Source organism: Lithobates pipiens, unplaced genomic scaffold (assembly GCF_037356315.1).
Source record: "Lithobates pipiens isolate NorthernLeopardFrog02 unplaced genomic scaffold, aLitPip1_a1.2 Scaffold_16, whole genome shotgun sequence".
Lineage (NCBI taxonomy): Eukaryota > Metazoa > Chordata > Amphibia > Anura > Ranidae > Lithobates > Lithobates pipiens.
The window spans coordinates 2526446-2538970 of NW_027507748.1; the positions used below are offsets into that span (position 1 = coordinate 2526446).

Below are 12525 nucleotides of genomic sequence, written 5' to 3' on the forward strand. Positions count from 1 at the left end.
ATCCCCATCAGTTCCCACACCTATCCCCATCAGTTCCCTCACCTATCCTCATCAGTTCCCACACCTATCCTCATGAGTTCCCTCACCTATCCCCATCAGTTCCATCACCTATCCTCATCAGTTCCCTCACATATCCCCATCAGTTCCCTCACCTATCCCCATCAGTTCCATCACCTATCCTCATCAGTTCCCTCACATATCCCCATCAGTTCCCTCACCTATCCCCATCAGTTCTCTCACCTATCCTCATCAGTTCCCACACCTATCCCCATCAGTTCCATCACCTATCCCCATCAGTTCCCACACCTATCCCCATCAGTTCCCTCACCTATCCTCATCAGTTCCCACACCTATCCCCATCAGTTCCCACACCTATCCCCATCAGTTCCATCACCTATCCTCATCAGTTCCCTCACCTATCCCCATCAGTTCCCTCACCTATCCCCATCATTTCCCTCGCCTATCCCCATCAGTTCCCTCACCTATCCCCGTCAGTTCCCTCACCTATCCCCAGCAGTTCCCACACCTATCCCCATCATTTCCCTCGCCTATCCCCATCAGTTCCATCACCTATCCCCATCAGTTCCCTCACCTATCCTCATCAGTTCCCACACCTATCCCCATCAGTTCCCTCACCTATCCCCATCAGTTCCCTCACCTATCCCCATCAGTTCTCTCACCTATCCCCATCAGTTCTCTCACCTATCCCCATCAGTTCCCTCACCTATCCTCATCAGTTCCCACACCTATCCCCATCAGTTCCCTCACCTATCCCCATCAGTTCCCTCACCTATCCCCATCAGTTCTCTCTCATCTATCCCCATCAGTTCCATCACCTATCCCCATCAGTTCCCACACCTATCCACATCAGTTCCCTCACCTATCCCCATCAGTTCCATCACCTATCCCCATCAGTTCCCTCACCTATCCCCATCATTTCCCTCGCCTATCCCCATCAGTTCCCTCACCTATCCCCATCAGTTCCCACACCTATCCCCATCAGTTCCCACACCTATCCCCATCAGTTCCATCACCTATCCCCATCAGTTCTCTCACCTATCCCCATCAGTTCCCTCACCTATCCTCATCAGTTCCCACACCTATCCCCATCAGTTCCCTCACCTATCCCCATCAGTTCCCTCACCTATCCCCATCAGTTCTCTCTCATCTATCCCCATCAGTTCCATCACCTATCCCCATCAGTTCCCACACCTATCCACATCAGTTCCCTCACCTATCCCCATCAGTTCCATCACCTATCCCCATCAGTTCCCTCACCTATCCCCATCATTTCCCTCGCCTATCCCCATCAGTTCCCTCACCTATCCCCATCAATTCCCACACCTATCCCCATCAGTTCCATCACCTATCCCCATCAGTTCCCTCACCTATCCCCATCAGTTCTCTCACCTATCCCCATCAGTTCCCTCACCTATCCCCATCATTTCCCTCGCCTATCCCCATCAGTTCCCTCACCTATCCCCATCAGTTCCCACACCTATCCCCATCAGTTCCCACACCTATCCCCATCAGTTCCATCACCTATCCCCATCAGTTCCCTCACCTATCCCCATCAGTTCTCTCACCTATCCCCATCAGTTCCCTCACCTATCCCCATCAGTTCCCTCACCTATCCCCATCAGTTCCCTCACCTATCCCCATCAGTTCTCTCACCTATCCTCATCAGTTCCCACACCTATCCCCATCAGTTCCCTCACCTATCCCCATCAGTTCCCTCCCCTATCCCCATCAGTTCCCTCGCCTATCCCCATCAGTTCCCTCACCTATCCTCATCAGTTCCATCACCTATCCTCATCAGCTCCCTCACCTATCCCCATCAGTTCCATCACCTATCCCCATCAGTTCCATCACCTATCCCCATCAGTTCCATCACCTATCCTCATCAGTTCCCTCACCTATCCCCATCAGTTCCCACACCTATCCTCATCAGTTCCCTCACCTATCCTCGTCAGTTCCCTCACCTATCCTCATCAGTTCCCTCACCTATCCCCATCAGTTCCCTCACCTATCCCCATCAGTTCCATCACCTATCCCCATCATTTCCCACACCTATCCCCATCAGTTCCCTCACCTATCCCCATCAGTTCCCTCGACTATCCCGTTCAGTTCCATCACCTATCCTCATCAGTTCCATCACCTATCCTCATCAGTTCCCTCACCTATCCCCATCAGTTCCATCACCTATCCCCATCAGTTCCATCACCTATCCCCATCAGTTCCCACACCTATCCCCATCAGTTCCCTCACCTATCTCCATCAGTTCCCTCGCCTATCCTCATCAGTTCCCTCACCTATCTCCATCAGTTCCCTCACCTATCCCCATCAGTTCCCTCACCTATCTCCATCAGTTCCCTCACCTATCTCCATCAGTTCCCTCACCTATCCCCATCAGTTCCCTCACCTATCTCCATCAGTTCCCTCGCCTATCCTCATCAGTTCCCTCACCTATCTCCATCAGTTCCCTCACCTATCCTCATCAGTTCCATCACCTATCCTCATCAGTTCCCTCACCTATCCCCATCAGTTCCATCACCTATCCTCATCAGTTCCATCACCTATCCCCATCAGTTCCATCACCTATCCTCATCAGTTCCCACACCTATCCCCATCAGTTCCCTCACCTATCCCCATCAGTTCCATCACCTATCCTCATCAGTTCCCTCACCTATCTCCATCAGTTCCCTCGCCTATCCTCATCAGTTCCCTCGCCTATCCTCATCAGTTCCCTCACCTATCCCCATCAGTTCCCTCACCTATCCTCATCAGTTCCCTCACCTATCCCCATCAGTTCCATCACCTATCCTCATCAGTTCCCTCACCTATCCCCCTCAGTTCCATCACCTATCCTCGTCAGTTCCCTCACCTATCCTCATCAGTTTCCTCACCTATCCTCATCAGTTCCCTCACCTATCCCCATCAGTTCCATCACCTATCCTCCTCAGTTCCATCACCTATCCTCGTCAGTTCCCTCACCTATCCTCATCAGTTTCCTCACCTATCCTCATCAGTTCCCTCACCTATCCTCCTCAGTTCCATCACCTATCCTCGTCAGTTCCCTCACCTATCCCCATCAGTTCCCTCACCTATCCTCCTCAGTTCCATCACCTATCCTCCTCAGTTCCCTCACCTATCCTCATCAGTTTCCTCACCTATCCTCATCAGTTCCCTCACCTATCCCCATCAGTTCCCTCACCTATCCTCCTCAGTTCCATCACCTATCCTCGTCAGTTCCCTCACCTATCCTCATCAGTTCCATCACCTATCCTCCTCAGTTCCATCACCTATCCTCGTCAGTTCCCTCACCTATCCTCATCAGTTCCCTCATCTACCCCCATCAGTTTCCTCACCTATCCTCATCAGTTCCCTCACCTATCCCCATCAGTTCCCGCACCGGTCTTCATCAATCCCTACACCTGAGATCACCTGTCCTTACACATGACCTCATCATTTCCTACAACTCTCCCATCAGTCCCTTCCCCCAATTCTCTTCACTCCCCGCACCTGCCCTCATCAGTCCCACACCTTTCCTCATCAATTCCTGCGCCTGACCTCATAAGTTCCTACACCTGTCCTTATCCATCCCTACATCTGTCCTCATCAGTCCCTTCCCCCACTCCTCATCACTCACGTCACCTGTACCCTCAGTTCTCATCAGTCCCTTCCCCCACTCCTCATCACTCACGTCACCTGTACCCTCAGTTCTCATCAGTCCCTTCCCCCACTCCTCATCACTCACGTCACCTGTACCCTCAGTTCTCATCAGTCCCTTCCCCCACTCCTCATCACTCATGTCACCTGTACCCTCAGTTCTCATCAGTCCCTTCCCCACTCCTCATCACTCACGTCACCTGTACCCTCAGTTCTCATCAGTCCCTTCCCCACTCCTCATCACTCACGTCACCTGTACCCTCAGTTCTCATCAGTCCCTTCCCCCACTCCTCATCACTCACGTCACCTGTACCCTCAGTTCTCATCAGTCCCTTCCCCCACTCCTCATCACTCACGTCACCTGTACCCTCAGTTCTCCTCAGTCCCTTCCCCCATTACTCATCACTCACGTCACCTGTACCCTCAGTTCTCATCAGTCCCTTCCCCCACTCCTCATCACTCACGTCACCTGTACCCTCAGTTCTCCTCAGTCCAGACACCTTGCTGTACTCCTCTAGATCTGGAACACACCTAACAAGCCATGTGCCTCAATCAGTTCTCCCTCTACATAAGCCGTGGTGTGATACGTCCATCTTACCGACTTGTCAAATGTCGCAAAGAACTTGATGTACGGGTGAAAATTTTCCGCAGCTTCTACAAATTCCTTGTAATCTGCAATTCAGACGGAGAACCCCAGAAACGCGTTCAGTACAGGTCATATAGATACCCCGAGGACATACACAACACTGGTCAGTATGGATACGGGGGATGGGGCACTCTTACCTTCCAACTCTGTGCTAATCACAATCAGGACCATGCAACCACTGCACAATATACAGTATATAATAATAGTAGTGTGTGACTGTGGGGGAGGGCACAGTAGAGTGTAAGCTCCATAGGTACAGAGACTGATGTGATCTGTGGCTCATTGGATCACACAGACCCCCTCCCCCCTCCCCGTACACTTACGCTCGGAGTCCTCGCTCTTGAAGTATCCGATCACTCGGGTCTCCTCCTCCATGCGGTCCAGGGCCTTCAGCTCTGCCCGACTGTTAATGTTCTCCACCGGGTCCTCAATCAGCTGGAGGTGTAGGGTGAGAGGGGAGATTTCACAGTGTGTACTATACTGGAAGTCAGTGATTGGTCAGTGTGGGATCCTATAGAGGGGGGCAGTGATTGGTCAGTCTGGGATCCTATAGTGGGGGTCAGTGATTGGCCAGTGTGAGATCCTATAATGGGGGTCAGTGATTGGTCAGCGTGGGATCCTATATAAGGGGGCAGTGATTGGTCAGTGTGGGATTCTATAGAGGGGGGCAGTGATTGGTCAGTGTGGGATCCTATAGTGGGGGGCAGTGATTGGTCAGTGTGGGATTCTATAGAGGGGGGCAGTGATTGGTCAGTGTGGGATCCTATAGTGGGGGGCAGTGATTGGTCAGTGTGGGATTCTGTAGAGAGGGGCAGTGATTGGTCAGTGTGGGATCCTATAGAGGGGGGCAGTGATTGGTCAGTCTGGTATCCTATAGTGGGGGTCAGTGATTGGTCAGTGTGGGATCCTATAGTGGGGGTCAGTGATTGGCCAGTGTGAGATCCTATAGTGGGGGTCAGTGATTGGTCAGTGTGGGATCCTATATAAGGGGGCAGTGATTGGTCAGTGTGGGATTCTATAGAGGGGGGCAGTGATTGGTCAGTGTGGGATCCTATAGTGGGGGGCAGTGATTGGTCAGTGTGGGATTCTGTAGAGAGGGGCAGTGATTGGTCAGTGTGGGGTCCTATAGTGGGGGGCAGTGATTGGTCAGTACAGGATCCTATAGAAGGGGGCAGTGATTGGTCAGTGCGGGATCCTATAGAGGGGGGTCAGTGATTGGTCAGTGCGGGATCCTATAGAGGGGGGTCAGTAAGTGGTCAGTGTGGGATCCTATAGAGGGGGTCAGTGATTGGTCAGTGTGGGATCCTATGAAGGGGATCAGTGATTGGTCAGTGTGGGATCCTATAGTGGGGGGCAGTGATTGGTCAGTACAGGATCCTATAGAAGGGGGCAGTGATTGGTCAGTGCGGGATCCTATAGAGGGGGGTCAGTGATTGGTCAGTGTGGGATCCTATAGAGGGGGGTCAGTAAGTGGTCAGTGTGGGATCCTATAGAGGGGGTCAGTGATTGGTCAGTGTGGGATCCTATGAAGGGGATCAGTGATTGGTCAGTGTGGGATCCTATAGAGGGGGTCAGTGATTGGTCAGTGTGGGATCCTATAGTGGGGGTCAGTGATTGGTCAGTGTGGGATCCTGTAGTGGGGGTCAGTGATTGGTCAGTGTGGGATCCTATATAAGGGGTCAGTGATTGGTCAGTGTGGGATTCTATAGAGAGGGGCAGTGATTGGTCAGTGTGGGATCCTATAGTGAGGGTCAGTAATTGGTCAGTACAGGATCCTATAGAAGGGGGCAGTGATTGGTCAGTGCGGGATCCTATAGAGGGGGGTCAGTGATTGGTCAGTGTGGGATCCTATAGTGGGGGGCAGTGATTGGTCAGTGTGGGATCCTATAGAGGGGGTCAGTGATTGGTCAGTGTAGGATCCTATAGAGGGGGTCAGTGATTGGTCGGTGTGGAATCCTATGGAGGGAGTCAGTGTGAGATCCTGTGGAGATGGTCAGTGATTGGTCAGTGTGGGAACCTATGGAGGGGGTCAGTGATTGGTCGGTGTGGAATCCTATGGAGGGAGTCAGTGTGAGATCCTATAGAGATGGTCAGTGATTGGTCAGTGTGGGATCCTATGGAGGGGGTCAGTGATTGGTCAGTGAGGGATCCTATGGAGGGATTACCATGTTCAGTCTAGGGGTGGAATGTATAGAGGTGTATCATGTAGAGTATATATATATATATATATATATATGTCGTACACTCACATCCAGCAGGAAATCCACCAGAACGTCAGCCGCCAGCTCACCATCAAACTCAATCACGTTGTCCTCTTTAAATGCATAGAGGCTGCCCACCTCGGTGGTCCCTATGGAAAGACAAACAGAGACCATCATACATGAAGCACTATAGACACATGATGAGTGATATCCAATGACGTGGCCTGGAAGGGTTGGCAACCAGGCCCACTACCGTGGAGGTACCTACCCAGCTTCTTGGCAATCTTGGCATTGCTCTTCGGGTCGAGGATTCCGAAGCCGATATCTTTCTTCTCCAGAACCTGTGCGGACAGCTGGAGGACGCAACATAGGCTGGTCAGGGAAACATAAGAACTTCAAACAAACCCCACCTCTGCCCATACAAGCCACACCCATACCTTACCACCTGTCCCTGCCCATACAAGCCACACCCATACCGTCCCACCTGTCCCTGCCCATACAAGCCACACCCATACCTTCCCACCTGTCCCTGCCCATACAAGCCACACCCATACCTTCCCACCTGTCCCTGCCCATACAAGCCACATCCATACCTTCCCACCTGTCCCTGCCCATACAAGCCACACCCATACCTTACCACCTGTCCCTGCCCATACAAGCCACACCCATACCTTCCCACCTGTCCCTGCCCATACAAGCCACACCCATACCTTCCCACCTGTTCCTGCTCATACAAGCCACACCCATAAAGTCCCACCTGTCCCTGCTCATACAAGCAGCACCCATACCTTCCCACCTATTGCCCTACCCATACAAGCCCCAGCCATACCTTCCCACCTGTTCCTGCCCATACAAGCCACACCTGTCACCTGCTCATATAAGCCACACCCATACCTTCCCACCTGTCACCTTCCCATACAAGCCACACCCATACCTTCCCACCTGTCACCTGCTCATACAAGCCACACCCATACCTTCCCACCTGTCCCTGCCCATACAAGCCCCACCCATACCTCCCCACCTGTCCCCTGCTCATACAGGCCACACCCATACCTTCCCACCTGTCCCCTGCTCATACAGGCCACACCCATACCTTGCCACCTGTCATCTGCCCATACAAGCCACACCCATACCTTCCCACCTGTCCCTGCCCATACAAGCCCCACCCATACCTCCCCACCTGTCCCCTGCTCATACAAGCCCCACCCATACCTCCCCACCTGTCCCCTGCTCATACAGGCCACACCCATACCTTGCCACCTGTCATCTGCCCATACAAGCCACACCCATACCTTCCCACCTGTCCCCTGCCCATACAAGCCACACCCATACCTTTCCACCTGTCACCTGCCCATACAAGCCACACCCATACCTTCCCACCTGTCCCCTGCCCATACAAGCCACACCCATATATTCCCACCTGTCCATACAAGCCACACCCATACCTTCCCACCTGTCACCTGCCCATACAAGCCACACCCATACCTTCCCACCTGTACCCTGCCCATACAAGCCACACCCATACCTTCCCACCTGTCGCCTGCCCATACAAGCCACACCTATACCTTCCCACCTGTCCCTGCCCATACAAGCCACACCTATACCTTCCCACCTGTCCCTGCCCATACAAGCCACACCCATACCTTCCCACCTGTCCCCTGCCCATACAAGCCACACCCATATATTCCCACCTGTACCTGCCCATACAAGCCACACCCATACCTTCCCACCTGTCCCTGCTCATACAAGCAGCACCCATACCTTCCCACCTATTGCCCTACCCATACAAGCCCCAGCCATACCTTCCCACCTGTTCCTGCCCATACAAGCCACACCTGTCACCTGCTCATATAAGCCACACCCATACCTTCCCACCTGTCACCTTCCCATACAAGCCCCACCCATACCTTCCCACCTGTCACCTGCCCATACAAGCCACACCCATACCTTCCCACCTGTCCCTGCCCATACAAGCCCCACCCATACCTCCCCACCTGTCCCCTGCTCATACAAGCCACACCCATACCTTGCCACCTGTCATCTGCCCATACAAGCCACACCTATACCTTCCCACCCGTCCCCTGCCCATACAAGCCACACCCATGCCTTCCCACCTGTCACCTGCCCATGCAAGCCACGCCCATACCTCCCCACCTGTCCCCTGCCCATACAAGCCACACCCATAGCTTCCCACCTGTCCCCTGCCCATACAAGTCACACCCATAGCTTCCCACCTGTCCCTGCCCATACAAGCCACACCCATACCTTCCCACCTGTCCCTGCCCATACAAGCCACACCCATACCTTCCCACCTGTCCCTGCCCATACAAGCCCCACCCATACCTCCCCATCTGTCCCCTGCTCATACAAGCCACACCCATACCTTGCCACCTGTCATCTGCCCATACAAGCCACACCTATACCTTCCCACCCGTCCCCTGCCCATACACATCACACCCATATATTCCCACCTGTCACCTGCCCATACAAGCCACGCCCATACCTTCCCACCTGTCCCTGCTCATACAAGCCACACCCCTACCTTCCCACCTGTCACCTGCCCATACAAGCCACACCCATACCTTCCCACCTGTCCCTGCCCATACAAGCCACACCCATACCTCCCCACCTGTCCCTGCCCATACAAGCCACACCCATACCTTACCACCTGTCCCTGCCTATACAAGCCACACCCATACCTTCCCACCTGTCACCTGCCCATACAAGCCACACCCACAATGTCCCACCTGTCCCCTGCCCATACAAGCCACACCCATACCTTCCCACCTGTCACCTGCCCATACAAGCCACACCCACAATGTCCCACCTGTCCCCTGCCCATACAAGCCACACCCACACCTTCCCACCTGTCACCTGCCCATACAAGCCACACCCATATATTCCCACCTGTCACCTGCCCATACAAGCCACACCCATATATTCCCACCTGTCCCCTGTCCATACAAGGCACACCTATACATTCCCACCTGTCCCTGCTCATACAAGCCACACCCATACCTTCCCATCTGTCCCCTGCCCATACAAGCCACACCCACACCTTCCCACCTGTCCCCTGCCCATACAAGCCAGACACATACTTCCCCACCTGTCCCCTGCTTATACAAGCCACACCCATACCTTCCCTCCTGTCCCTGCTCATACAAGCCACACCCATACCTTCCCACCTGTCCCCTGCCCATACAAGCCACACCCACAATGTCCCACCTGTCCCCTGTCCATACAAGCCACACCCATACCTTGCCACCTGTCCCCTGCCCATACAAGCCACACCCATACCTTCCCACCTGCCCCCTGTCCATACAAGCCACACCCACACCTTCCCACCTGTTACATGCCCATACAAGCCACACCCATATATTCCCACCTGCCACCTGCCCATACAAGCCACACCCATAACTTCCCACCTGTCCCTGCCCATACAAGCCACACTCATATATTCCCACCTGTCACCTGCCCATACAAGCCACACCCATACCTTCCCACCTGTCCATGCCCATACAAGCCACACCCATACCTTCCCACCTGTCCATGCCCATACAAACCACACCCATAGCTTCCCACCTGCCCCCTGCTCATACAAGCCACACCCATACCTTCCCACCTGTCCCCTGCCCATACAAACCACACCCATATATTCCCACCTGTCACCTGCCCATACAAGCCACACCCATACCTTCTCACCTGTCCCTGCTCATACAAGTCACACCCATATATTCCCACCTGTCCCCTGTCCATACAAGCAACACCTATACCTTCCCACCTGTCCCTGCCCATACAAGCCACACCCATACCTTCCCACCTGTCCCCTGCCCATACAAGCCACACCCACAATGTCTCACCTGTCCCCTGTCCATACAAGCCACACCCACAATGTCTCACCTGTCCCCTGTCCATACAAGCCACACCAATACCTTCCCACCTGTCCCCTGCCCATACAAGTCACACCCATACCTTCCCACCTGTCCCCTGCCCATACAAGCCACACCCACACCTTCCCACCTGTCACATGCACATACAAGCCACACCCATATATTCCCACCTGTCACCTGCCCATACAAGCCACACCCATAACTTCCCACCTGTCCCTGCCCATACAAGCCACACTCATATATTCCCACCTGTCCCCTGTCCATACAAGCCACACCCACACCTTCCCACCTGTCACATACACATACAAGCCACACCCATATATTCCCACCTGTCACCTGCCCATACAAGCCACACCCATAACTTCCCACCTGTCCCTGCCCATACAAGCCACACTCATATATTCCCACCTGTCACCTGCCCATACAAGCCACACCCATACCTTCCCACCTGTCACCTGCCCATACAAGCCACACCCATATATTCCCACCTGTCACCTGCCCATACAAGCCACACCCATACCTTCCCACCTGTCCCCTGTCCATACAAGCCACACCCACACCTTCCCACCTGTCACATGCACATACAAGCCACACCCATATATTCCCACCTGTCACCTGCCCATAAAAGCCACACCCATATATTCCCACCTGTCCCTGCCCATACAAGCCACACCCATATATTCCCACCTGTCCCTGCCCATACAAGCCACACTCATATATTCCCACCTGTCACCTGCCCATACAAGCCACACCCATACCTTCCCACCTGTCACCTGCCCATACAAGCCACACCCATATATTCCCACCTGTCACCTGCCCATACAAGCCACACCCATACCTTCCCACCTGTCCCCTGTCCATACAAGCCACACCCACACCTTCCCACCTGTCACATGCACATACAAGCCACACCCATATATTCCCACCTGTCACCTGCCCATAAAAGCCACACCCATATATTCCCACCTGTCCCTGCCCATACAAGCCACACCCATATATTCCCACCTGTCCCTGCCCATAAAAGCCACAACCCATCCTGGGATATGATTGGTTATTGAGAGTCACAAGCTGAAATCGGATTGGTTGCTAGGGGTTAATCCACTTAAACACTGAGCTCTGATTGGTTGCTAAGGACCCCTGCAGATACACACTGAGATTTGATTGGTTACTAAGGACCATTGCAGTTACTCACTGCAGTTTCTGAGATCTTTTTGGTTGCTGGGAGTTACTGCAGTCAAACACTAAGATCTGATTGGTTGCTAGGGGTTAATGCACTTAAACACTGAGCTCTGATTGGTTGCTAAGCATGATCGCAGTCACATTGTGATTCCTGATTGGTTTATGGGGGTCCCTGCAGTCAGACGCTGAGCTGTGATTGGTTGTTGGTCTGGCTGCTCTCTCTGGGCTGTGTCATCTCCTGGCAGGAATATCTGTCGGCTGGAGTTGGGTTACCATTGGGGGATGTCAGCTGTCCGCTCTCATCTCCTCTGTCAGAGGGACAGTCTCTGTGTCTGACATCTTCTTACTTATTCAGAGAGAGCAACTGACCGCAGTAACCCATAGCAACCACACCCAGGTGACCGCACCTCGGCGAATGCTGATTGGTTGTTGCAGGTTGGTGCCCCCCACAGACGGCTGATTGGTTTCCCCGATGTGAGCAGATGTGTGAGAGGAGTCCTCACAGATCTCAGAACACATCATTCCCACCGCCATATAAGTGGGCCCCTGCTTAGGGGCTGCCGGCGAGAGGGGCCACCGATTACCTTTTAGGTTGGTAGATCTGTTGGGCCCCCTCCGGGTGAACTCGGGGGAATCCAGCAGCAGAACTGATGGGGGAAGGGGTACAGAGCCGCTGAGGGAAGTCCCAAGACTCTCTGCCGCTCAGTAACACACAGCTGTCTCCTCATGTCCTGTGCTATTTACAGCAGTGATATTTCCTGACCGCATATTGGGGGGAGAAATTTACTAAAACTGGAATCTGATGCAGCTGTGCACGGCAGCCAATCAGCTTCTAACTTCAGGCTGTTCAATGAAGCTTTGATAATAAAACCTGGAAGCTGATTGGCTGTCATGCAGACTCTGTGCTCTCCAGTATTAGTAAGTCTACCCCCAATGTGTT

At 53.4% G+C, this 12525-nt stretch overlaps 1 protein-coding gene across 2 annotated transcripts in view; it reads right to left on the reverse strand.

The window, feature by feature from the left end:
• Nucleotides 1–12525, reverse strand: part of CASQ2 (calsequestrin 2) — a 109812-nt gene that overhangs the window by 36084 nt on the left and 61203 nt on the right. The window contains exons 2-5 of one of the 2 annotated variants that reach the window (XM_077479476.1): nt 6785–6869; nt 6559–6665; nt 4639–4750; nt 4268–4341 (exon numbers count right to left, since the gene is read on the reverse strand). In XM_077479476.1, the coding sequence (XP_077335602.1) occupies nt 4268–4341; nt 4639–4750; nt 6559–6665; nt 6785–6869 (378 nt within the window). The remainder of the gene's footprint in view (nt 1–4267; nt 4342–4638; nt 4751–6558; nt 6666–6784; nt 6870–12525) is intronic. The other variant, XM_077479477.1, reaches the window with a different exon arrangement.